The 26,182-nt window shown below is 35.5% G+C and overlaps 2 protein-coding genes and 1 long non-coding RNA gene across 4 annotated transcripts in view; 2 read left to right on the forward strand and 1 right to left on the reverse strand.

Annotated features, from left to right (window-relative positions):
* The window catches only part of LOC136835521 (zinc finger protein Xfin-like), a 28,697-nt gene extending 18,411 nt beyond the window's left edge, over window positions 1-10,286 (forward strand). The window contains 2 exon segments of the mRNA XM_067099112.1: window positions 1,818-2,896; window positions 2,898-10,286. Of these exon segments, the coding sequence (XP_066955213.1) occupies window positions 1,818-2,896; window positions 2,898-5,840 (4,022 nt within the window). The 3' untranslated portion in view covers window positions 5,841-10,286.
* Window positions 1-26,182, reverse strand: part of LOC136835527 (uncharacterized) — a 219,088-nt gene that overhangs the window by 171,688 nt on the left and 21,218 nt on the right. The window lies entirely within an intron of this gene.
* Window positions 16,739-26,182, forward strand: part of LOC136835523 (uncharacterized) — a 34,430-nt gene continuing 24,986 nt past the window's right edge. The window contains 6 exon segments of the mRNA XM_067099115.1: window positions 16,739-16,874; window positions 21,415-21,646; window positions 22,281-22,317; window positions 22,320-22,355; window positions 22,358-22,509; window positions 22,843-22,953. Of these exon segments, the coding sequence (XP_066955216.1) occupies window positions 16,867-16,874; window positions 21,415-21,646; window positions 22,281-22,317; window positions 22,320-22,355; window positions 22,358-22,509; window positions 22,843-22,953 (576 nt within the window). The 5' untranslated portion in view covers window positions 16,739-16,866.

The following is a 26,182-nucleotide window of genomic DNA, read 5'->3' on the forward strand; positions in this document are numbered from 1 at the left end:
AGTCTCTTTCCAAAAAATGACAATAAAAATAAAATAGTTTTATACTTCATCATAATTCCATCCATGTCATGATATGGAGGTCCTCAGCAATGTCTGAAGTATCATTGTCACTGCTGTCAGTTATATCCTCTTCACTTCCAACTGAAGTACTACTGGTTATTATCCATCACTGTCATCACCCCCAACACTGTGATGCAAAAGGCCTCTGAGATTCTGCTTCTCCTGTCTGTCTTGTGCATTATTAGCAAAAAATCTTGAGACTCTCTTCTCATAGTTCTCATCCAAGCAAGTCTGGTCTTCCAACTCTTCTGGTGCCCACAGGAACCCAGCTGACACCATCATATGTAATTTTCCCAGGGGTTGTGTAAAGGACGTGTCCAAGCCATCTCCATATCCCTTTCATCATTATCTCATCTACATATGGAACTTCCATAATTTCCATTATAGTATCATTCAGAACTTTTGTCATCTAATTTCTAGTACTCTTCTTCAAGGTTTATTCTCAAGTTGAAAAAATCTTTTAGTTTCATTGTCATACCACGATTCATGTCCCTGTAGCAATACTGATTACTAGACTTTGTATAATCTTACTTTTGTATGCACTTTCAATCTATTTGATTTCCAAATCTTACTCTGCTTGCCCATTGTTTGACCTGCCTTTGTTATTTTGGTGCTAAAATCCAACTTCTAAAAACCTGTGCTGTATATCAGTGTTTCTACTTTTGTATTTGAAAGATTCAGCGTCATTCATTCTTCCTCCATCTGATGTTATTTAATTCCTTTGTATATATTCTGCCCTCACTTCTGTTTTACTTAGATTTATTTTGAGTTACATCTCTCTACTTCTTATAAATCTTGTGGTTGTTTTGCTGATTAAAACAGCATCATTGGCATATTCGTAAGTGTGTCAGATTTCTATCATAACTCCATTCTAACCCTCTCCAACCACTTTTTTTCATTATAAAATTCATGAAAGGGCGAACAGCAAAGGTGAAAGAACATTCCTCTGCAGCAAACAATGTTTTACTGCAAACTAACCTGACAAGAATGCCTTAACTGTAACTTTACATCTACTTATTTCATGGATAATTTCAGTTAGTTTTGACTGGGAATGGGCAGTTAAGATGCAAGGTAAATTTTGAAGACAAATTTGCAAAGGATTAGTGTTTTTGATGCTTAAAAATAAGGTACAGTATATGGTAGTGTTATGATGCCACACATCAAGAACTGTCCTGGGACTACAAGGACACATGTAACACAGACCTAGTCATCACAAACCCAGTGGTCATTGAGATTCATTGCAAGGACTCAAATGAAAGCTATACATTCCAGTCATGGTCTCAGTCAGAATGAATCCAATACACAAGGACAAACTAGAGATGACTTGATGGTGATTTATATGGTTACGGTAAGCACTTGTGCAAGAGGATTCTAACAAATGGATCCACCTCCTGGGAATAGAATAAATGTGTGGTCTACAAGTTTACCCTAATTGCTTCTCTATAAATACACTTTTACTCTCGGTTAACTAAAAATGTATTTCAATCATTTTGCCAGAGATATTTAATAATAAAAATAATGATTGCTAGTAATGCAGCATTTCATCAGGTAGGCATTATAAAAAACATTCTTTTGAAATACAGTGCTTAAGGAAACAGGTTATATAGTTGCTTTAGAAAACTTTATTTCAGATACATTTTTACTATCATGTTACAATGATATTTACCTCTTTCACAAAAATTTTCTAGCAAGTACAGTATTTTCATCAAACTTTATTTTCTGAAATGTTTTAAATTATAGATCAACCTCATTTTCAGATGAATTAGGAATCAATGGCCATAAGTGTGAGGAATGTGGAGAAATCATCCAGTTCAAGCGAGATTACATCCGACACTTGAGACAGAAACATGACCTTCGACCTTTTGAATGTGACCAGTGTGGTAAGACATTTACATCATATGCAGCTCTTGATTCCCATCATAAAATGCATGGTTTAGAAAGGCCACACAGATGTGATTATTGTGGAAAGGGATTCGTAGACCCATCACACTTGAAGACCCATATTTTGACACATACTGGAGAGCGGCCCCATAAGTGCCAACAGTGCTTCAAAACCTTTGTTCAAGCTTCTCAGCTTAAGAAGCATTTAGCCATTCATGAGGAAACTCATCAGTTTAGATGTTCAGTTTGTAATCGATCATTTGCACACCGAGATACCTTGTACACTCACATGAAAACTCACACTTCCAATAGACCATTTATATGTGATATTTGTAGTTTAGGTTTTGTGACTAGCAGTGGTTTGAATCGTCACAGAAAGGTTCATAAAAGATCCACAGATCCTGTTCAGAATGTGGTAGATGAACTGAAATGTGGTGTATGTCAAGCAAGTTTTACATTTAAAAGAACACTGACTAAGCATTTGAATATGGTACATGGTGATGGTACTCTTATTAAAGAGGAGAATGAATCTGATGGTACAAAAGGGTTTCAAGAAGAAGAGGGATCAATTGTTGAACAACTTCAAGAACAACTTAATGAGGGATATGCTCCAAAAACATCAGAATTGTACGATGAACCTAAACAATCAGAAACTTTAGAAAGCAGATACCCAACAAATCCTTTCAAATGTGGTATTTGCGAAGAATCTTTCACAGATGTTGATATCCTGTGTGATCATTATACGAACTGTCATACAGGCGAGCAAGAAGTTTACTGTGACATTTGCAGTGTAGGATGTGCCACAGATCAACAGTTAGACCAGCATAAACAGCTGCATATTATTGAAGAGGAGCAGTCCATAATACAGACAACACCTACTGATGAATATCCATATGTTTGTAATGTTTGTGGGAAGAGCTTCAGGAAACAACAAGAACTCATTCGTCATCGAAGAGGTTCACTCCCAGGATAGGAACTACAAGTGTGATTTATGTGGGGCAGGGTTCCCCTTAAAATCTGCTTTAGATAAGCATGTATTAGTTCACACTGGAGAACGACCATTTAAATGCGATGTTTGTCTCAAGAGTTTTCGTCAGAGTGCAGCATTAGTTAGACATAAATTATGGACACATCGGTTAAAAAATCAAAACAAATGTGAACTGTGTGGGAAAACCTTCTTCACTCCTGCTCTTCTCACATACCATCTTGACAGCCACGGAGATGCAGGTGAAACTGTTAAATCACGACTAGCAGAAGCAGCAGAAAATTTAGATTCTTCAGTTGAGGAACTGCCAAGCGAACAACAAAATAGTACTGGAGACAGAGGTATTAAAGACATTGGTGAAGACAATGGTCATAAGTGTGAGTATTGCAGTGAAAGCTTCCAGTCGTATGTTGCACTTCTAACTCACAAACTAACTCATAAACTTTCTGCATCTTACAAATGTGATTTATGCCACAGAACTTTCCGTGAAAAACGATACTTGCAGAAACATAAACTGACCCATAAAGGAGTCAAGAGTTGGAAGTGTGACATCTGCAAGAAAGCGTTTGCAACCAAACTTACATTAATTAGACATTCTCATGTACATTTAAGAGAAGCACTTAGACCAGGTCCAGAACTTCCATATATTCCAGAAGAGGAGGAAGAAGGTGGTGAAGGAATCAGTGGGAGCACTCTTCCTGCAGTGCTCAAGTGTGATGAATGTGGCATTGACTTTGCTCACAAAAGTCATTTTGTACGCCACAAACTGCTTCATTCAGGCACACCACTTTTAAAATGTGGGCTGTGCAACAAGCTCTTTGTTCATAAGAGTGATATTATACGCCATAAAGTCATGCATTCATTCATGTTTACTTGTGATGTGTGTGGCCGTAATTTTCATAAAAGGTCATTATTTGTCATGCATAAGAAGAAGCACATTGATGAAAAACCTTTCAAGTGTGAATGTGGAAAAAGTTTTTCTACCAGTGGTAATTACAATACACATCGTCGTATCCATAGTGGTGAGAAACCATACAAATGTGACGTATGTGATTACAGATGTTCACAGAGTGGAAGACTACTAAAACACAAACGTATGCACACAGGAGAGAAACCTTACCAGTGTGACATTTGTGGGAAGTACTTTGCTAATGCAGAATCTGTTAAAATACACATGCGCATACATACAGGTGAACGCCCGTTCAAATGTGGAAATTGTGGTAAAACATTTATAAACAACAGTAGTCTTAATCAACACATGAGAGATCATATTCGAGAAGAAATGTTCAAATGTGACATGTGTAACCACAAGTTTAGAAGGGAGCATCATCTTACAAAGCATCGGCAGTTTCATCACTTACAACAGCAGTATCAAAATGTTAGTATGGGTTTGGAGTCAGATGCTAATGTTGAAGCTCACCTCTATATGTGCGAAATATGTGGTAGGGTATTTGATAAAAAGAAGTATTTATACACACATCATAATGTTCATTCCCGCCAGCGAAACTTCCCTTGTACATATTGTGGTAAGCAATTAGCATCTCGGCTTGCTCTGAAAAATCACAATCTCATACACACAGGTGAAATGCCTTACAAGTGTGATTTTTGTGAAAAAGAATTTCGCAGTTCTTCTAATTTGAAAAGGCATGTACGAACACATGTTACTCAGGATGCATTGCGATGTGATGTTTGTGATGAAACTTTTTACAGTCCGGAGCTTTTAAATCAACATAAAGCAAACCACATGCAAGGCATGATGATGATGAATCCAAGTGTCGATGGTGTATCAGCATCTGGTAATTCTCCTCATTTATATGTATTTGAGACTGTAGGGGAAGTAAGTGAAGCTATGGAGTCTACTCAACAGCTTTTAGTTGATAACCAACAGCAATTTCTAGTAGACAGTTCACAGCCACTCTTAGTGTTCCCAGAGCCAACAAATACCCCATATTCAGAATTGCCAGAAACTGCTGATCCAGATCCTGAGCCAGTTACTTCAGATCCTCTGTCCGAGGCTGAAGTGGTAATGGTGCAGGACATGAAAGATGAACAGCAAGACGAGGAAGAAGAACGTGCGGTAGAGAAACCATTTAAATGTGAGGTTTGTGCTAAATCATTTGCTAAAAAGCAGTACTTGACCAAACATAAATACCGACATAGAGAAGTTAAACCTCATCCTTGTGATATATGTGGAAAAAGATTTGCTCAGAAGTTTGAGGTGGCAGTCCATAAAATAAAGCACACAGGTGAACGACCTTATCAGTGTGATATATGTCGTAAGCCTTTCAGAAGCAAAGTCAACTTATTGAATCATAAAATGCGTCACACAGGAGAATATCCTTTCCTGTGTTCTGTTTGCCGTAAAGGATTTTCAACTCAACTACAACTTGAACGCCACGTTAGTCTCCACACAGGTTCTCATCCTTATAAATGTGCATTGTGTCACAGAGGTTATACTCAGCGTACTAATCTCATAAAGCATTTATCCAAGCACCATGACATTGAAGATCCAAGTCAAATAGAAACTGTAAACTCACTTGAAAATGAAGAGGCAGTTGAAAATATGGAAGGTATAGAGGAAGGGGAAGATGAGTCCGTGCTGTCTACAGTACAAGAAGCTACCTTGGATGGAAGAAATGGTGGCCGGCCTGCAGTTGAGGCAGAGCAAGCTGCTGCTGCCATTGCTATGGATGAAGACTTGCTCAGCTCAGATGAACAACCAGCTGCATACTCAGTAGTAGAAGTCCATCCTGATTACCTTAAAGATTTCTTAGCTGGACAACAGGTAGTAGCTACTCATGAAATGGACCCAAAACTCTTCCAATCTATCCTTCAAGTACGTGCTGCAGGTGATGACACTGCAGCAATTTCTGATGGACAGGCTGTTGTCCATGTGTCCACAATTGATGATTAAGTTTTTATTAATTCTTGTTCAAAGGTTATTTTATTGAACTGATATTTTATGCCTTGAAATGTTCATATTTTTAATGTGAAATGTTGGACATAAGGTGTAGTGAATATAGCAATAAGCTTTTTGTTTGTGGAATTTATTTTTATAATTTGCATAAGTAACTGAGTTGTATGTAAGGAGCTTTAATTTTCAGATAAAACATATACAATATTTTCTGCTTATTTGTTGTATAAGTTATGAATTGAATTCCACTCAGTATTCATAAGGATTTCTTGATAACCAGCCATGCTGGAAAAGACTAGTCATCAAGGACTAATATTTTTTTTACAAACTTGCTGAAATTATTTTAGAAGTGATTTTGCACTTAACTGGCACCATTTTTTGCTTTTCTTGACGTAATGGAATCTTTGAGATAATTCAGAGCAGTACCAAAGAAGTGTTTAGGTTTCCTTTGAATTTCCATGTAGATCAAGAATGATTTGGTTATACGTACTCTAATATCATTCTTGCTTGTATTGTATATGTATTCCTGAATGGTCTAAGTTATTCTTTACAATTCCTTGCTACCTTCTACCTGTATTCAGGTTTTGATGACAATATACTGGATAAAAATCGTATGGAGATATGCAAATTTTATTTTGTATTACATCGGAAAGAGCTGGTACCTAAATGAATTTTACACAAAGCATTAGGTCAATAAAATCAGTACTGTACCAAAACTCTTAATTTCTCTTAACACAGGACCTTGGATAACATATATACTCCTTTATCTCAAGGTTCATGACTTAGGCAGTTTTTACACACATACATTATGTGTCATGTAACAAAGATGAGTTTGTACTCACATATCAAGACTGCTGTTTCATAACCACAAACAAATCACAATGTTTATAACCATATGGCCTAAAATTGTCACCCTGCAGTAGAACAGTTCTATACCTGGCTAAAGTGAGCTCTAAATCTAGCTCAAAAATGTGTTAAAATTGGGAGACTGGTAATGCTGCAGAGTCTACAGTAACCATGGCTACTGCTGCCAGGTACTCCGAAATCTGTGCTGCCTGATGGTTGAAGTTGTCACTGCGCCTGCTCTTGCTCTAGAATGAAACAGGATGCCTGAATAGTTTCATTGCTGTACCAAATTGCAATATTAAAATTTTGGTAGCATGGTTTTCTGAAAATAACAGAACACTAAAATCTGTTAAGGAGTTGAAGAAATGCTATTGTTTAGTCAAGAACTTTCCAAGGTAAAGAGGGTATATTTATTGTATGGTATCCTGAATCCTGTGTTAGAGAAATTAGGCATCTTATACTAATTTAACTGGTCAAGAAGAGTTGATATTCCATGGTTAAGACTCAGAGTAAAATAGCTTAACTCAAAAACACTTCAGGATGGAAAAAATTTCCAGTCATCTGGAGTCAGCCATACACTGATTATTATTCAAGACAGTTAAATATGCTTTTAATATTGTTATGAATTTCAATATTTTCTCTGTGCATTTTTAAAGTAAGATTTACTTTTAATGTCCAAAGTGTACAGTGTGTTGGAAGATTCAACCTACCGTAATTTTACAAGGATGGTTAAGGTGAGGTACTTCATCAGACTTATTGTCTTGTTTCTACCAAGTGCCAAAATAGCAGAAAATTATTTAAAAACTGTGGCTTACAGTGCCTATGTACACCCAGTTTATCATTTTTGTAGGACTTGAGATAATTACACATAAAAAGAGAAACTGTTCTTTATTTTGACTAGACTTTAAAGAGTCCAGTGTGCTATTGAAATAAATAATTAGAACAGTAAAAAATGCTTTCTTAAGAAAATAAAGCATTAGTTATTGTCATGCTGTCAGAAACTACAAACTATTTTGCAGTGTTTATGGTTAGTTGGCAGTCATTCTTTATTTTCTCAGTGAATTCTTTCCGATCCAAGGCACAAGTGTTCTTGGAAAATACATAAATTTTACTATGTCAATATACATAATCATTACAAAATCCTTACATAACATGTTTCCGATGTGAATACATATGCTCCCTTTTCTTTTAAGTAAATGGTAAATAGGAAAGAAAGAATGCTGTGTTTGCAATTCTGATTGATGTTGCAAGATACTTAGCCATGACAAATATATCCTTGTAATGTAATACATTTTTTAAATACATCTTTTGAATCTGTCTCTGTACAATGCATGGAGTACTGTTTATGATCCATTTAAGCATTTAGAGTTAATTAGCCTTTAAGCTTATGATTTATAACTCTCAACAGCCAAGCATTATTCTAATAATGCTTTCCATTAGATTAATTATGTTCAGAATAATCTGGCTGTTTTTACCAAATAAATCATACTCTTATTAAATTACATCTTTATACAGGAAAATAATTCAGATTTCCCATAAATCTGTATCAAACAAACCATTGCCCTATGATAGCACTGTGCCTCAATTTAATTGAAAGTTATCCTGTTAGCTAGGTGGTCAGGGATTTCCTCTTAGTAAAGTTAAGATCCCTTAACTGAATTTCAAGTCGTTCTCTTTCATGGCTTTATAGTGTTCATGTGTTATGGATTTTTGCTCTCTTTGCTAATGTGATATTCTTACTTACCAGTCTCTTTCTACATTATTTAGGAAATTTTCTACTGCTCTCTCAATAATAATTTAATAATTCAGTGTGTCTGAGACGAACACATGAATTTTTTACCTTAAACAACATTTTGTATTCAGAAATGTGCAATCCATTGCCAAATGTCAAACTTCCTCCTTAACATTTGCAAATATACATTCACTCTAGAACAAAGCTTCACACTGAATTGGGAAATAGAGAGGTGTAGGTGTCTCATCTGTTTTTATGGGGTAATCTCTGACAACCAAGATTAACAGGGTAGCTTTCATTCTTTTCATTGTAGAGTCTTGCATTTCTGAATGAGGCATAAAGTTATCTAAGGCAATGGTTTGTGTGTACAAAATAAACTTCTAAAAGCTTTTCAGTTTTCACGTACACTAGCTACAGTAAGTACTGAGTATGGGATGACCTATAGTCAAGTGCGACAACTATAATGCATCCAAATGATACTCATGTACCAGCAAATTGCATTGGTTATATATATTGTAGAGGGACATACATACTAATCCATGGAATTGCGGAGTAGGGTGGCCTGCTCCTTTCTCCTCTAGTTTTGACTTCCAGTTAACTGCTGGTGGTACCCATTTACAGCTGAGTCAATTGCTGAACATAAAAAGTGAGCAATTATCAAAATATCTGTTGTCTCTCTTCACATACACTGGAAGGCTGTTTAGTTCCATGTTAGCTAAATGTGACTTAAAACTACAAGGATATATTATACTTAACTGCATTAAGTAATAACATCTTTTTCTACCTTCCTTGTTGGAACTTGTAAATTGTGAGTTTTATGAGGTTATTCCCTTAATGGATAAGTGATGCTGACTCTGGACTAAGCAATTTCCAAACTTGCCGCACTCAAAATGAAAGTAATTACATTCATTCTTGGTACACTTAATTACATTCATCCTTTGTCTTTACTTATACATAATGTTCTTTAAGAAAAAGAGAATTAGTATGTATTGGTTTTATCCCAGTTTGTCCTTCGCTAAATAAATAATTTTCCTTCGCTTCAAGAGCATACAATATTATGCTTAAAAAATCATAATTTTTTCTGTTGACAGAAGTGTAAGTTCATAGTGAAAACTTTGTGTATATACTATTTCTTTATGCTGCATGTAAGAAAAATTATGAGTTTTGCTGCATAACTACTGTTGCAAGTAAAACTAGCCAGTTTTAGTTTGAAAGTAATTTTCCTTTAGAAGCAAGATTTTATTACATTTTCTAAATAAAAGAAAGAAAATACAGAAAAAGTATTGTAAACTAAGCTGGAGATGCTCTGCCCTACATGTTTTTGTCTTGTTACAATGAACTGCTAAGATTGTATATATTATTGTAAATTGTGCCAAAATTCCCTGCTTTCATGTAACTCTGTTGTAAGAAAGGGCATGGAGACGGTGTTCATTATGGACAAAGTAACATGATGGTTATATTGTAAACAACTCCATCAAAGTGGATGAAGTTTAACACAGGGTCTTTGAAACAACAGAGAAACTTGAAGACAGTCCTGTATATACTGTAATTACTGCTAAGTCTGTATAAATCATAAAATTGTATTAATACCACTGATTATTTTTACAAGTATTTCATGTGAATGTGTTACTGTGAAGATCTAGCATATTCAAATATTTTCATGACATCTTTCAGGTGATGCTAACTTTGTTCTGTAGTTGGAAGAGTACATTTGTATTTAAATGTACCTGTACATGTACTGCTAAGTAATGCATTATCATTTGATGTATATCCGTATAAAAATTTTTTCTATTGATGTGAAAATGTAATCTTAAAAATTCCATATTCTGTATTGATTTTCAATTTAAAGAATACATATATTTTTGTAATGGCTTGTTTTATTATACATCAACTATTAACAAAAAGCAAAATTTGTTATATTGTAAAAAACAATGTTTTCATAACAAAAAAATTGTTCATAAAAGCCCCTTGCTTTGCCTCTTAACAACAGAACCCAGCTTCACAAACTTGCCAGTCATGCTTAATCCTCCTAAAGTCCTTACTCTGTAAGTCATTTTTTCTATACCCACCATGAAACAAGGATGAGTAAAGGAAGTGAGAAGGACATTCCCATATGATTAATGGGCCAGGATGAAAATATGTTTTGTGTTAAAATAATTTTTTTTTTTTTTTTCATTACAACTCTCATTAATCATATATTTCCTGAATTATTATGTAGGAGGGAGGATGAAATCTGCCACAAATAAGAATATGATGACAGAGGATTTAAGACTATGATATTAGAAGTCTTCCCAAAAGGCATGGATGGCCAAGTAAAGCATAGTCTGCATTGGCAGGCAGTCCACCAGGACCATCTGTTTGTAAAACAGTTTTTATTACAGATAACTGTACGGTAGATGGCCAGGCACTTGAAGAAAACATAAAGCAAGAAATCATGTACACCAGAATAGCCATACCTCCAATGTGCCTAAAAAATAATTATATTAGGGGAATGAAGAAGTGTGATCCCTCTCCACCTACAGAACATAGCCCACCACAGCTACTGGTCCCAACAAGAACTGACATGAGTTCTTGTAAAATTTGAGTGATATGTATATGTGCCTTCTAAGGACTGCAGCGAGGTCAAAGTTTTTCTAAAACTTTAATGGAGGGAAAAAAGGATCTTGGAAGCCTTAGTCTTCAACAGGAACAAATTCTGCAGTGAAAAACCAACACAAATCTGCAAAGTCAACAGATGGACCCAACAAGGTCTCCTTGGTACAAGTTAGTGTGACAGGTTTTCCACTGTACTAATACAAGGCAAGGAGCAAATTATGATTAATGAGTTTGTGATGGAAAATTAAAAATATATTATAGTGCATCAGAACTAAATGGCACAGCACTCTTGCTATACTGAGCACTATACATTTGTGTATTTCTCTTTCCGAAAATCGTCGTGAACGGAAAATCGTCGAAAATCGTCAAAAATCATAAGAAACCTTACTTTTAATGCTCTGGGTGCATTGAAAACGATAAACTTCATTATTGAGTTTTACATCAAAACCTTCCGTGATTATTCTGCCGTTTTAGGTTGTTGCCAGTGGCCGAACATCGCGTCAGAAGCCAGGAAATAATAGCAATGAATATATTTGCGCTCATAATTCGAACGTTGTATAGCCGGAACTGTCATATCTCGGGGAATTACTCAGCACAAATTACATCACTGAATTGTTTGGCACATTCTTTACACATTAGGTTGTTGCCATACACATCTGATAGCAATGAATATACTGCACCACATATTCTTCATCTCAAAAGTCTCAGCATGTGGGTTATATATCTCTTTAAGTATGCAACACTGCATACCGGACAGCTTGTGAGTAAGGATGCAAAAAATCCCTCAGAAAAATAGAAATTAGGCAAGTTCAGTAAAATGAACACAAATAATACTGAAACAATAATAGGAAATACTTGGGAAGTAGTACAGATGGTGGCAGAAGATACGAAATATTTTGTCAAGTGTCAGAGGTAAGGTACAAAGACACTGTAAATACCAAATGTTGGTGGGTCAGAGAAATATAAATTACAGTGAAAAGGCAATGAGAAAAGGCAAAATTGAGTAGGCTTAAGGGTAAAGATGAAATGTAATGTGATAGAAGTGGATAATTAAATGAAGAATAATGAAGTCAATGTTAATAGAAAAGAAGGTAATGCATGCACTCAAAGTATACTTACCAAAAGCTGAAAGACCAGAAGAACAAATAGAATTTTGGGAAATATTTTCAAGTGCACTGACAGAACTGCCACAGTCAAGAGGTTAACTGGTAGGAGAAGACCTCTTAAGTAGCCATGTAAGGACAGACCAAGCTGGTTCTGAGTAATAAGGGGAAAGTGCAACTTGAGAGAGAGAGAGGATGGTGAAAAAGTGGAAGCAGTAGTTCATATAGGTACTTGGGTGTATTTCAAGTGGTGGTAGAGTGGAAAATAGGCGAGTTACAATAAGAGAAGCAAGGGAGGTAGAAAGATGTGCAAAAAATGACTGGGAGGAAACTTGGGGTAATTATGAAAGCCAAGGCTGGACTGTTATGCCAAATCTCCTATATAGAAGTGAAGTGTGGAACTTGAATGCAAGTACTATTAAAATGTGAGAGCTGTAGAGACATGATTTACATAGTATTGTGGCATAAGAGGAACTGGAAGGGTGAGGATTCGGCATTAAAATGTGAATGTTCCACTAATCATTGTTTTCTTTTTTCCAAGAGCCACCCTTGATAGGGAAACAATACTGAATATATACATATATATACATATATATATATATATTTACATATATATATATATATATATATAATATACATATATGTACATACATATATATATATATATATATATATATATATATATATATATATATATATATATATATATATATATATATATATTGCATGTATGTCAACTTTCTTCAGAATGTTTACATGTATATTGACTGCAGAGTTAGAATGAACTATGTACAAGACATGAAAAAACACTGGGATAAAATGCAAGGTTGTAAACCCCAATCACAAGGTTCCTCTTTTGCTGTTTTATTAAATAAAAAAAATACTCATTTTGGTATTGTTTAAAAGCACTTTCATTTGATGCCCAGGATTAAGACCCTGATTTATGAAAAATTAACAGCAAGTTACTGAATGTGCATGGCACTTACAATCCCCTTCAGTTGTACGCTTTTAGTATAAATTTATTTAAATGGTTTCTGTAATTATATATAGCCTATCTAAGGACTTTGGCGAGGCTGCAAGTCATCTTTGAAACTATATTTCCTATCCCTTCTAACTTCTGATACCTCGTGAGTGAGTGCACTTGTCACAGGTGCTACAATTAACGCAGGTGTTAACGGAGAGATCAACACTGCGTCGGCAAAGTAATTAGACAGGTGAATTTTAAGCGTGCCGGCAAATGGAAACCCTGTAAAAAAGGGGGGTGGGGAACGAACTGTATTTATAAGAAAGTAAAACCGCAACTTTTCTTAAAAAGGAAAAATCAGTCGTGTGTGTGTATGGCAGTGTGAAATTCACAAAATAAGCACAACGGAAACAGAAATGTTCAAGTTTAAAGTCAGGCTGAGTTAGGGGTTATTAAGCAAGTCCAGAGAAGGGAGAGGCAAGGACTGAATAATCTGAATGCCTTCGAGAGGCAGGTGATGTGTTAGTACAGAAACGTTACCAGTGGTGGATGGCTGGGTGGTTGTGCTCAAGCGAATTCTGACGATACATTTTGAAGAGAAGATTGTCCGCGAATGAGGGAAAAATAACATAGGAAATAGTACACCACTTGATCACGGTTCGTTGTGAGATTTTTCATCAAAATCTAAGCAGCAAATTTGGATTAAAACGCAGCAGGAACAAAGAGCTAGATTTCAAAGAATGAAAGAAAAAAATGTTTACCGACCGGGTAATTTCTGAGATCGCGTAAATAGGGAGAAATTTCAATAAGGCATCACACATTTCATGATAAAAGTATAGATTTGCTTCAATTGCTATGGAAGATATACTGGGATAGATAAATACACGAACTTAATAAAATTTCAGAATTTTTTGCACCTAGAATCGTCTGGATACTTTCAAAACCTGGATAAAGCAATGGATTTCATCATTTGGTCTCTCTAAAATATGATTCTAGTTGTAACGGCTAGAAAAAGCAATCACTATGCATAAGTATGCAGTTAATCTTTATGGGAATCTCAGAACCAGATCTAGTGGTTAAACTGGTAAGGGTGACACTTCTTCGACAGATATCAAGGCTAATATCAGATTTGTAAAAAATGACCCTAACGGGTTGTTGAGAATTTCGGGTCTTTGAAAGTGATTCATATCTTTGCTGCTCAGCTTAGGGCTTAAACTGAACTGAAGGTAAGCGTTTAACGAATCACATAGGTAACAAAATCCACTGAGTGACTGAGGTTGGGATATCACTGAGGGTGATGGAAACCCTTTCTCTAAAACCTCATTTGTAGGCCAATGGTTGATGATGTGCAAAAAATCAACGCTGGGACATCAGTCTCAGTGCAGACCGATGCTTTTCCAATACCGATTAAAACTTCAAATGTTGTAAGTATAATGCATGAATTTTCGGGAATATTTGAAATCTAATGCAATTGAGATCTCCAACAAATATACATGATATTTATGAAAACATACAAGCCATATATATATATATATATATATATATATATATATATATATATATATATATATATATATATATATATATATATGGGGAAATTCTCATAATAAATGTAAATGTTTTGAAAAATATATTCCATAAAAGTGATGTTTTAAAAAAACAACATTTAATAGAAATGCTATTTAATAACCTTAACAAAAATTCTAATAGAAATCTTGTGTCGATTTCATAATATTTTCTCAAGACTTAATATTACTATTAATTTTTCTTGAGCGGACTCGAGCCCGACATTATACTTGTGTTGCAGATATATAGTATGTATATTTACATTACAAATATAGTAGGTAGGTCAATTAAAAATGGGTTGACGGTGAAAATCCAAGCGAAAGGAAATGGATGTAGAGTGCAATGAGTATAGTGCAAAGGAGGACTAAGAGGCCAACATGAAAAAGAAAAAAGTAAAAAAAATGCGAAGTTTCTTCGGCGTAATCGAGTTTTCTGTACATTATCAGCTTATGATCAAATCACCGAAAAAAATCTTTCATTCGGTAGTCTCGGTATGATGCTGTAGAGCCGCAGACATGAAACTTTAACTACGGCCCGGTGGTCTATTCTATATCGATTTGCCAGAAGCACGATGCAGGCTAGCTTTAACCTTAAATAAAATAAAAATTACTGAGGCTGAAGAGGTTGCACTTTTGGAATGTCTTGATGACTGGAGGGTGGATGATCAACATACAGAATTTGCGTAGCCCTCTAGCTCTCAGCAGTTTTTGTAAGATCTGAGGCGACAGAAAAATAGAAAAAAGTGTGGACGGTCTTTCTTAGACCATGGGACGGACAGACAAAACGGCACAATAGTTTTCTTTTACGGAAAACTAAAAAAGGACTGTCTTGAGTGAAGCTGTAGGACAGGAGTGGTAAACGAAAGGAAGAAAAAAGAAAGAAACCATGGCGAAATCTAATTAGAGAAAGGTGAGATCTCGTAGCGATTTCAGACTGATTATAACAAAAACAAAAACAAAACAAAAAAAATGGGGAGAAAAGAGCTGTTAAATGCAAAGAGAAAAGTTAATGACCAAAATAAACCGTAGAGAAAAAGATGCAAATGGTGAAATGCTCTCTGAAGAGAATGAACTTTTGGCCGATCCAGATATTGCTCGAGTCTGAGTTAACGTCAGTTTCAGAACACTTGCAGAAGTGACTGTTCATGATGTAAGGATGCCAAGATGAAAAACTGCAAACTCAAAATGAAAGTCGTCAAGAGCTGATGGAATTTAAAGTGTAATTAAGAATTAAATGGAAACGGGGAAGAGTTAGCAATGACATCAGACGAGTTAGCAATGTAAGTGCTAAATGACTGGACACAACTGAATTCTAGAGGCATTTTGCTGTAAAAAATGATGGTGGGGTGAGAGAAGAGATGAATACAGACTATGTAAAGTAAGAAATGTATCGGGAGCTCTGCAAAAAGTTTGGAAGATAAAAGAGTATCTAAGAAAAGAAAAATATAAATGGTATGATATACATGTTAAGCAAACTCTTATCTCTTCCTTGGTAACATCTGTAAACTGCTTCCCAAGTGAAGGTAAGACTTTTAAGCTCTCGTTTACCAGATAATTCTGCTCTCAGTTATCTTGTTAATGCTAATTCCATTATTTAGTTGGCTTCTCTCGAACCCTGTTCCTTCTGCTGCTAAGGTCTGTATGACCTTTGCTTCTCTGAAGACCAACAAGCCATTTATCTTCAGCTGTATCCGATTGTAATTCCTTTAGGACTCTGCAGAAGCACTGTCTCTGAAGCTCTGGAATTTTCCTCTTCGGAATCATTTGATAGGGTCTAGCCCAGATTTGAGAAAAAAAAAAAAAAAAAAAAAAAAGGCAGTCAGGTCTAACCCCAAGGAAAGCAATAAGATGAAAGAACACGACTGAAGAAAACGGAAGTGGGAAAAGTTTTAAAGTTTGGTGGAAGAAAGTTACCAGACTGAAAAGCCCAAGGGATAATAATATCCAGCGTAAAAATGGGATCTGATAACCTGTCGGATGCAAGAAACTTTTGAGTGTAATAACATTCTAATAATCATGTTTTCTTATTTCCAGCGATGCCTCCCTTCAAAACTCAAATATAATGAATAATAAGGAGTACATTTTCTGACAGTCTTAAAAAATAACCTTGAAGAACGCCTCCTTAACAATTAGGATTCCACTCATCAACGTCCTTACAAGAGAAAGCTTTTGAACATCTCGATCAACTCGACCAGGAGGAAAGGAATTTACAGGATTTAAAATGCTCAGGTGAGATTCTGTTGATGTGTGTGTTTTTTGGAATTCATATATTTTTCCTCTTAATGAGTTTATATTCCTATCATTGTTGGGATCTGACAACATACTGCATTTAAATAAATATGAATAAACGTTCATTACCATTATAAAACGTGACATATTTATAGTAGGGATGAAAACGCCGAGTTGACACCTAAATAAAGTATTTACTTTAGCAAAACACCTGAGTGGTAAAATTAAGTGAAACTTACGAATGGGAAAAATCTCAATTTAAAATCGACAGACATTTAGTTATTTTATACATTTCACTGAAAATTAAGCTATTACAAAGATTGCGACAATTTTCATTGAAATTAGCTTTAAAATCCCTCTAACTCTGCCAGTGAAGGCGGTGCTCTTCGACATTCGTGACCTCTCTCATCTCCCTGCGCTTATCACCTGTGACACCAATTACTTTCCTTATATTGCCGCTCTTTGGTCGCCAGAAGAGGGTCATTTAAAAGTTACGTCCGATAAACTCACAATGACACTTATCGGACTTGTGTATTTGAGTTTACATTTAGATGTTACATAAGTACATATTTAATAATGTATATATATATATATATATATATATATATATATATATATATATATATATATATATATATATATACATATATATATACATAAGTATGTATGAGCAAATTATATATATATATATATATATATATATATATATATATATATATATATATATATATATACTGTATATGTGTCTGTAACTACAATATATATTATGACATAAAATATAGTTTTAATAAAACTAAATTTATAAGTTCACACACACATATATGTATATTATATATATATATATATATATATATATATATATATATATTATATATATATATATATATGTGTGTGTGTGTGTATTGTGTGTGCACATTATTTATGTACTAACAATATCGTAAAAAAATCATAACATGCAATACAAATTGGGGATAACCTAGTCTGAACACCTAATAAAACTACCGAAACCTCCCTAGTCCTTCACTGTGTGATCACCTCTTAACAGTAAGAGAGAATTCGAAGCTTGAATTAAAACTTAAAAAATCGCGTCTGAGCAAATCGTCAATCATGGTCTGAATAGGAAAAATAAGGGGATTCGAGGGTAAGATTTTCGTGTTAATTTTATTCGCGTATTTCTTAAACGATAAAGATAATGAACTTTTACCAGTCATGAATATGCAAATGAGGAAAGAAACAGGACATTCATGGTCTGGTGGGAAGACTCTACCGCACGAAATTAAAAAAAATAAAAAGTACTTAATAATCCGAACAGTATGTAAATATTTTTGTAATACTTATCGTAGGGTAGCTTCAAATTAGTGTCATTTTTTCAATGAGACTGTTTATGAACTCAAATGGATATTTCACTTATTGGAATGACAAGATCGTGATATACGCCAAGTATGCCTTTTAAATTTCACTCTCAGGGCAATACGGATAATCTGAAATATAAAATATCGATCTTTGCTCTGCGCAAGTGTTGCAGACCCTAATCCTATTCAACAGAAATGAACGTTTTAATGAGGTAAGGAACTGATTTCGTAAGTGAATAGCCTTAACCAGGGCCGAATCGTCCTTCATACAACCAATCAGATTCATTCATTAGTCGGTGAAATATGACTTAAATGGCCGAACCGCTTTTGATAGAGTTCAGCCAGTCTCGACCTTAGTCAGCAAAAAAAAAAAAAAAAAAAAAAAAAGATGAGTCGAGGTTAGCTCACGAGATCACTGCATTTGTCGAATGTTAGGTAACCTCAGCTTTCGTGTATACGTTATGAAAAAGCGAAATCGGAGCCAATCTAAATGAGGGATCAATTAGTTACGCCCTAATTTCGTAAGGGAAAAAATGATGACACGCTGAACTTTTCTTAAACGGAAGCTTCGATCAAACTTACGTGTGATTCTGGAGTGCAAACGCAAAAAATAAACGCAAATAACAGAAAAATGCGCCGAAGTTTCATCGGCGCAATCGAGTTTTGTACACCATACAGCGTATAATCAAGGCCACCGAAAATAGATCTATCTTCGGTGGTCTCGGACCTAATGCTATATGAGCTGCGCCCCATGAAATTTTAACCACGGCCTGGTGGTGGCCTATTCTATAGCGGGGTTGCTGGACCACGGTTATGGCTAAATTTGGCTTTAAATAAAATAAAACTACAAAGGCTAGAGAGCTGCAATTTGGAATGTCTGATGATTGGAGGGTGGGATGGATCAACCTACCAATTTGCAACCCTTCTAGTTTGTAGTTTTTAAGATCTGAAAGTGGACAGAAAAAAGTGCGGACAGAAAACTAAAATTCATTTACAAACAACCTGTTCGATGCAAACCCCTTTAATTTCAAACAAAAAGACAAACAATTTAGTAAAAATAATAATATATATATACATATACTGTATATACATACATACATATATATACATACATACATACATATATATATATGACGTAAAATTCGTGGTAAAAACAGGTTTCTAATTCACCTTCCACAAGAAAGAATCCAATCCTTTATTCCTATAAAACACAAAAAGTAGTCAGGGCCGTGTGAAGTAGTGGATTTGTTGTTTTACATTCTTTAACAGTGGCTCTTGCGAGACACCTGAGAAGATTAAGGCAAGAGAATGGAAAAATGTATCAAAAAATCATTTGGGAATTCACAGTGTACTGGAAATGTTGGTGAACGACTCTGAAGTCAAACGCGAGACATCAAAAGATCAAACGAAGTCATGCCGGAAGTTGCTTTCGATGGAGCAGGTGGCGAGGGCACACAAAAAGCAATTTTGCAGGTGTTTCAACATATATTCTCATTGAAATGAAGCCGTACCTCAATTTCATAAATTCGTCACCCAGTTATGAACGTTAAGGCTATGAGGGCAAAGTACCAAACTATGTATGTGTGTGTGAGTCTGTGTGTGTGAAAAGATGAAACCGCAGCTTTGCTCTCTAAACTTGACGCTCTACGATACTATGGTGATAAATTCCCGCTGCTGCTATTATGATAGCCTGTAGTTTCATTTATAAACTTGGATGTAAAATGGAGAAATGGGAGAATTTTCTCAAATAAAAGGTAAGAGCAGCCTTTGTAGCTGCTATTCACTTCAGTAATCGAGAGACCTGCAACATAAAAGGACTAAAGAAGAAACTATTTAGGAATGCACAGTCAGGTTTTAGAAAAATGCGGCACTAGGAATTTTCAGCTGTCTCAGTCTGATGTCATCTTTGATGACGAGAAGGAGCCAATGACTAAATAATAAATAAATTTACAAAAGTTCAAGTGTGCAATCGTGAATCCCCCACGGCTAGATATGTTGGCCATACCACAATTGCTCTGCAAAGACGCTTGCCATGCCAAAGAAACGTAAGGGCCATCATCAAACACTTAGCAAAAGCGTATTTCTCGAACCCAGAAACAAAATAACTTATAAAAAGAATCCAAAATACCCTCATTGCAGCATAAGCTGTCCCTATTTCTATGCAATCCAAATATACCTTACTCGCAGCTGTAGATGTCATCAGCAAATTTTCACTGTCTTGATAAGTTAGAACAAGAAAATATTCTCAGTGATGTATACTGATGTCTCATAATCACAGATAATTTCCAAAGAACTATTTTTGACAGAAACTTTCTTTACTTTGCAAGTTGTGCCGAAACCTAACCTACAGTAAACTCATTACTAAAATACTTCAAAAACAGCAGACAAATCGGATTTCATTTGTATTACTAGAGTCCAAGATTTTCCTGTCGATGTTAGACCTGATTACTATAGCCTACTAATCATCTTATGAAGACCTCATTAGTATACAAATCAGTTTATGAAAACCTGATTGGTATACTAATCATCTTAAGATCTAATCAGTATATTAATGATCTCATGAAGACCAGATTAGTATAATAATTACCTTATGAAGATCTGATAAACTTATAAAGACCCGATCAGTATAGTAATCAACTTAAGAAGACTAACGTGATTAGTATACTAACCACCTTATGAATACGTGTTGGTATATTAACCATCTCATGAAGACCTGATTAGTATACTAATTATCTTATGGAGACCTGATTAGTCTAATCATCTAATGAAGACCTGTTTAGTATAGTAATCAGCTAATTAAGATCTGATTAGTACACTAATCAGCTAACGAAGACCTGATTAGTGTGAGAATTAGATAATGAAGACCTGATTAATATACTAATTACCTTATGAAGATCTAATTAGTACACTAATCAGCTAATGAAGACCTGATTAGTATGAGAATCAGATAATGAAGACCTGATTAATATACTAATTATCTTATGAAGACCTAATTAGCACACTAATCATCTCATGAAGACCTGATTAGTATACTAGTCATCTTATGAAGACCTGATTAGTATACTAATCATCTCATGAAGACCTGAATAATAAACTAATTATCTAATGAAAGACCTTATTAGTATGCTAATCAGCTTACGAAGAGCACTAGAACTGCTTTGCTAAACCGCTTATTGCGTCATTTGCAGATCAACAGGAAAGGCGTCCCTGGCATCAATAGTCCCAATAGCCTTACTGGTAGTCGTAGTCCATCCCGTGATAGTCGAAGGCGTCAAATTCGGAGACGAGGTTTTCCCGGATCAGTGGGAGCACAAGTATCACCAACAGGTGGAAGGGGACTTGGTCGTGCGCCAGTTCTTTCTCATGGAAGTCCATCCACGCTCTGCCCTCTTATGCCCAAAAGGATTTGCCATCGCCAGGGTAAGTTAGAAGGGAAAATGCCAATTTCGAAATTATATTAAGGTAAAACATACAACGGTAAGAAATCTAAAACATCTGCGCCTCTTGAAATTGTAGCCTGCTTTCTATGTCCTTATTGCTGATGAAGTCAATTTTTGGACCATGGGTGAGATTTCCCCTAACAATACGGCACACAACCGTTCGAGGGCGACTGATGCACAGACCTTTTTGTCTAGTCATCCGCTAACAAAAGATAAAAATAACAAGTCGATTTTGAAGGACTTGGAGATATGTTTCATAATTTCACTTTAAGTTATTATTAGGAAGATATTAATAATACCAAGGTAAGTTGTAAACTGACGCAGCCACTACAGTATGAGCAGTAGGCCCTGGGTAACGTAGTACACCACAATGTGAGCCTAATGTAAACAGCAAGGACGTTTCAACAAAGAGGAAAATTTTTCACATAAAACCTAGTAGTTATTGATGGAGAGATCTGCAAAACGAATAAAATCTTAGAAAACTGCCCGTGGTCCATTGAACAAATGCTAGAGATTTTGAGTTTTAAATGGAATTTTTACTTTCATTCGACTAAAACAAGAATCACTGACCCCCTTGCAATCACATCTAGGAGACAGTTAGATTCTCCTTTCAGATAACGATGCTTATCAAGACCGGACAGGATATCATTGAGCCCATCCATCGGCCTTACTGGAAATCCCATATGCCCATTGATCGTCAAACCTGACGACGGTGTCTACAGCGACGAAGAAAAGGGAACGACGAAATGCCCAACGCTTCAGATGTGTCTTGGGTACCAGGCTTGTCTCTTCAATTTTGGGATTGAATTTTGTCACATGGATCCCATACCAGGCCAGAGAAAGGTAAGATCTGCTGTCAGATTTCAAAAAAGAAAGCTGGAACAGGTTTTAGGCAATCAATTCAAATGATGTGGTACAATGGACTTCAAATAATGTTTAAAGTTCCTGTAACTACCCAGACTTCGCTCTTACCGTACATCTTTGTTGCAAAAAGGGCTTTATTTTTTCGGGTAAAGAAACCAATGAGTTGCCACAAGCGGAACAGATAACGTCATTCATCACTAACCAGGCCGATTGTGCCAGGAGAGATAGGGAGCATTTAACTGGATCCAGTGATTAAAGTCAAAATTACCCACTTAAAATCGTTGGTAACAAGCTTCTCCCAATTCTGTTCAGAACTTGCTTGTGACGCTAACATGTGCACGGGACGAGAGACTTCTGGGTGACATGAAGAATGTCAACTACGACGAAGAATTCATAGAGGAGATACGTCGCCGAATCAATCTGGTGAGTATCCTTGCCTACTTTCTTCATTCAGTTTACTCATGGATGAGTATCATAACTTTACCCACTAATTTCCAAAAATTATGTGCGCTCTTATTGTTATTTTATAATTTCCACTCCTTTATCTACAAGCTCTTAGCTAGTTTTAGAGTTAATATACTTGACTGATACTAACTTCAATGATGGTTAAGGCATCAGAATGATAAATCCGCACGGATAATGCTTAAAAACTTCCCAAGAACCAGAGGATCCCTATAATTTCAAATTTTAGTTGCTAGTACCTTCTTCCTTTGCTCTAAGTCCAATCCCTATAATTTCAAGTTTTAGTTGCTAGTACCTTCTTCCTTTGCTCTACGTCCAGTCTCTATAATTTCAAATTTTAGTTACAGTACCTTTCTTCCCTTTGCTCTAAGTCCAGTCCCTATAAGTTTCAAATTTTTTGCTACTAGCTTCTTCTTCCTTTGCTCAAGTCCAATCCTATAATTTCAAGTTTTAGTTGCAAGTACACTTCTTCCTTTGCTCTCGTCCAGTCCTATAATTTCAAATTTTAGTTGCTAGTACCTTCTTCCTTTGCTCTAAGTCCAGTCCCTATAATTTCAAGTTTTAGTTGCTAGTACCTTCTTCCTTTGCTCTAAGTCCAGTCCCTATAATTTCAAGTTTTAGTTGCTAGTACCTTCTTCCTTTGCTCTACGTCCAGTCTCTATAATTTCAAATTTTAGTTGCTAGTACCTTCTTCCTTTCCTCTAAGTCCAGTCCCTATAGTTTCAAATTTTAGTTGCTAGTACCTTCTTCCTTTGCTCTAAGTCCAATCCCTATAATTTCAAGTTTTTTTAGTACCTTCTTCATCTGCTCTAAATTCAATCCCTTGCTTCCTTTCCTCTAAGTCCAGTCCCTATAATTTCAAGTTTTAGCTAAGTCCAATCCTATATTAGTTTAGTTACTTTCTTCTTCCTTTGCTCTAAGTCCAGTCCCTATAATTTCATTTTGTTATTATTAAGTTTTGCTCTAAATTAATCTACATTCAGTTTGCTAGTACCTTCTTCCCTTTGCTCTAAGTCCAGTCCCTATAATAATTTCAAGTTTTAGTTGCTAGTACCTTCTTCCTTTGCTCTAGAGTCCAGTCTCTATAATTTCAAATTTTAGTTGCTAGTACCTTCTTCCTTTCCTCTAAGTCCAGTCCCTATAGTTTCAAATTTTAGTTGCTAGTACCTTCTTCCTTTGCTCTAAGTCCAATCCCTATAATTTCAAGTTTTAGTTGCTAGTACCTTCTTCCTTTGCTCTAAGTCCAGTCTCTATAATTTCAAATTTTAGTTGCTAGTACCTTCTTCCTTTGCTCTAAGTCCAGTCCCTATAATTTCAAATTTTAGTTGCTAGTACCTTCTTCCTTTGCTCTAAGTCCAGTCCCTATAATTTCAAATTTTAGTTGCTAGTACCTTCTTCCTTTCCTCTAAGTCCAGTCCCTATAATTTCAAGTTTTAGTTGCTAGTACCTTCTTCCTTTGCTCTACGTCCAGTCTCTATAATTTCAAATTTTAGTTGCTAGTACCTTCTTCCTTTGCTCTAAGTCCAGTCCCTATAGTTTCAAATTTTAGTTGCTAGTACCTTCTTCCTTTGCTCTAAGTCCAATCCTTCAAATTTTGTAGTTGCAAGTACCTTCTTCCTTTGCTCTAAGTCCAGTCCTATAATTTCAAATTTTAGCTGCTAGTACCTTCTTCCTTTGCTCTAAGTCCAGTCCCTATAGTTTCAAATTTTAGTTGCTAGTACCTTCTTCCTTTGCTCTAAGTCCAGTCCCTATAATTTCAAGTTTTAGTTGCTAGTACCTTCTTCCTTTGCTCTACGTCCAGTCTCTATAATTTCAAATTTTAGTTGCTAGTACCTTCTTCCTTTGCTCTAAGTCCAGTCCCTATAGTTTCAAATTTTAGTTGCTAGTAATTCTCTTCCTTTGCTCTAAGTCAATCCCTATAATTTCAAGTTTTAGCTGCTAGTACCTTCTTCCTTGCTCTAAGTCCAGTCCCTATAATTTTAGATTTTAGTGCCTAGTCTTCTTCCTTTCCTTCTAAGTCCAGTCCCTATAATTTCAAATTTTAGTTGCCTAGTACCTTCTTCCTTTACTCTAAGTCCAGTCCCTATAATTTCAAGTTTTAGAACTAGTACCTTGTTCCTTTCAAGTCTAAGTCCATATCCTATAATTTCAAGTTTTAGAACATCCTTGCTAAGATCAAGTTTTTGCTCTAAGTCCAGTCCCTGAATTTCAAGTTTTAGTTGCTAGCACCTTCCTGAATTTGCTCTAAGTCCAGTCCCTATAATTTCAAGTTTTAGTTGCTAGTACCTTCTTCCTTTGCTCTAAGTCCAGTCCCTATAATTTCAAGTTTTAGTTGCTATCCTTCTTCCTTTCACTCTAAGTCCAGTCCCCTATAATTTCAAATTTTAGTACCTTCTTCCTTTGCTCTAAGTTTCTATAATTTCAAACATCCATTTGCTAGTAATCTTTCAAGTTTTTTGACTACCAAGTCCAGTCCCTATAATTTCAAGTTTTTTAGGATACCCTTCCGAATTTGTTTTAAGTCCAGTCCCTATAATTTCAAGTTTTAGCTATCCTTTCTGAATTTGTTTTAGTCCAGTCCCTATAATTTCAAGTTTTAGGCCATATCCTAGTGAATTTTCCTTTTTAATATCCAGTCCCTATAATTTCAAGTTTTAGAGAACATAGTACTGAATCTTCCTTTCCTTAAGTCCAGTCCTTATTGAATTTCAAGTTTTAGCTGTTAGTATCCTTCTTCCTAAAATTTCCTCTAAGTCCATATCCTTGCATAATTTCAAATTTTAGTACCTTCTGAAATTTTGCTCTAAGTCCAGTCCCTATAGTTTCAAATTTTAGTTGCTAGTACCTCTTCCCTTTGCATTTCTAAGTCCAATCCCTATAATTTCAAGTTTTACTATTTCAGTACCTTCTTGTTTGCTCTAAGTCCAGTCCCTATAATTTCAAGTTTTAGTTGCTAGTAACCTTAGAAACTTCCTTTCCTCTAAGTCCAGTCCCTATAATTTCAAATGGATTTAGTTTCCAGTACCCTCTTCCTCTTCCTCCCAAGTCCAGTCCCTATAATTTCAAGTTTTAGTTGCACACTAGCACACTCTTCCTGTGTAACTCAAGTCCAGTCCCTAATACTTTACTAAGTTTTAGTTGCTAGTAGTTTCTTCCTTTGTCAGTGTCCCAAATCCTTAATTTCAAGTTT

The sequence above is a fragment of the Macrobrachium rosenbergii genome, chromosome 55, assembly GCF_040412425.1.
Source record: "Macrobrachium rosenbergii isolate ZJJX-2024 chromosome 55, ASM4041242v1, whole genome shotgun sequence".
Taxonomy (NCBI): Eukaryota; Metazoa; Arthropoda; class Malacostraca; order Decapoda; family Palaemonidae; genus Macrobrachium; species Macrobrachium rosenbergii.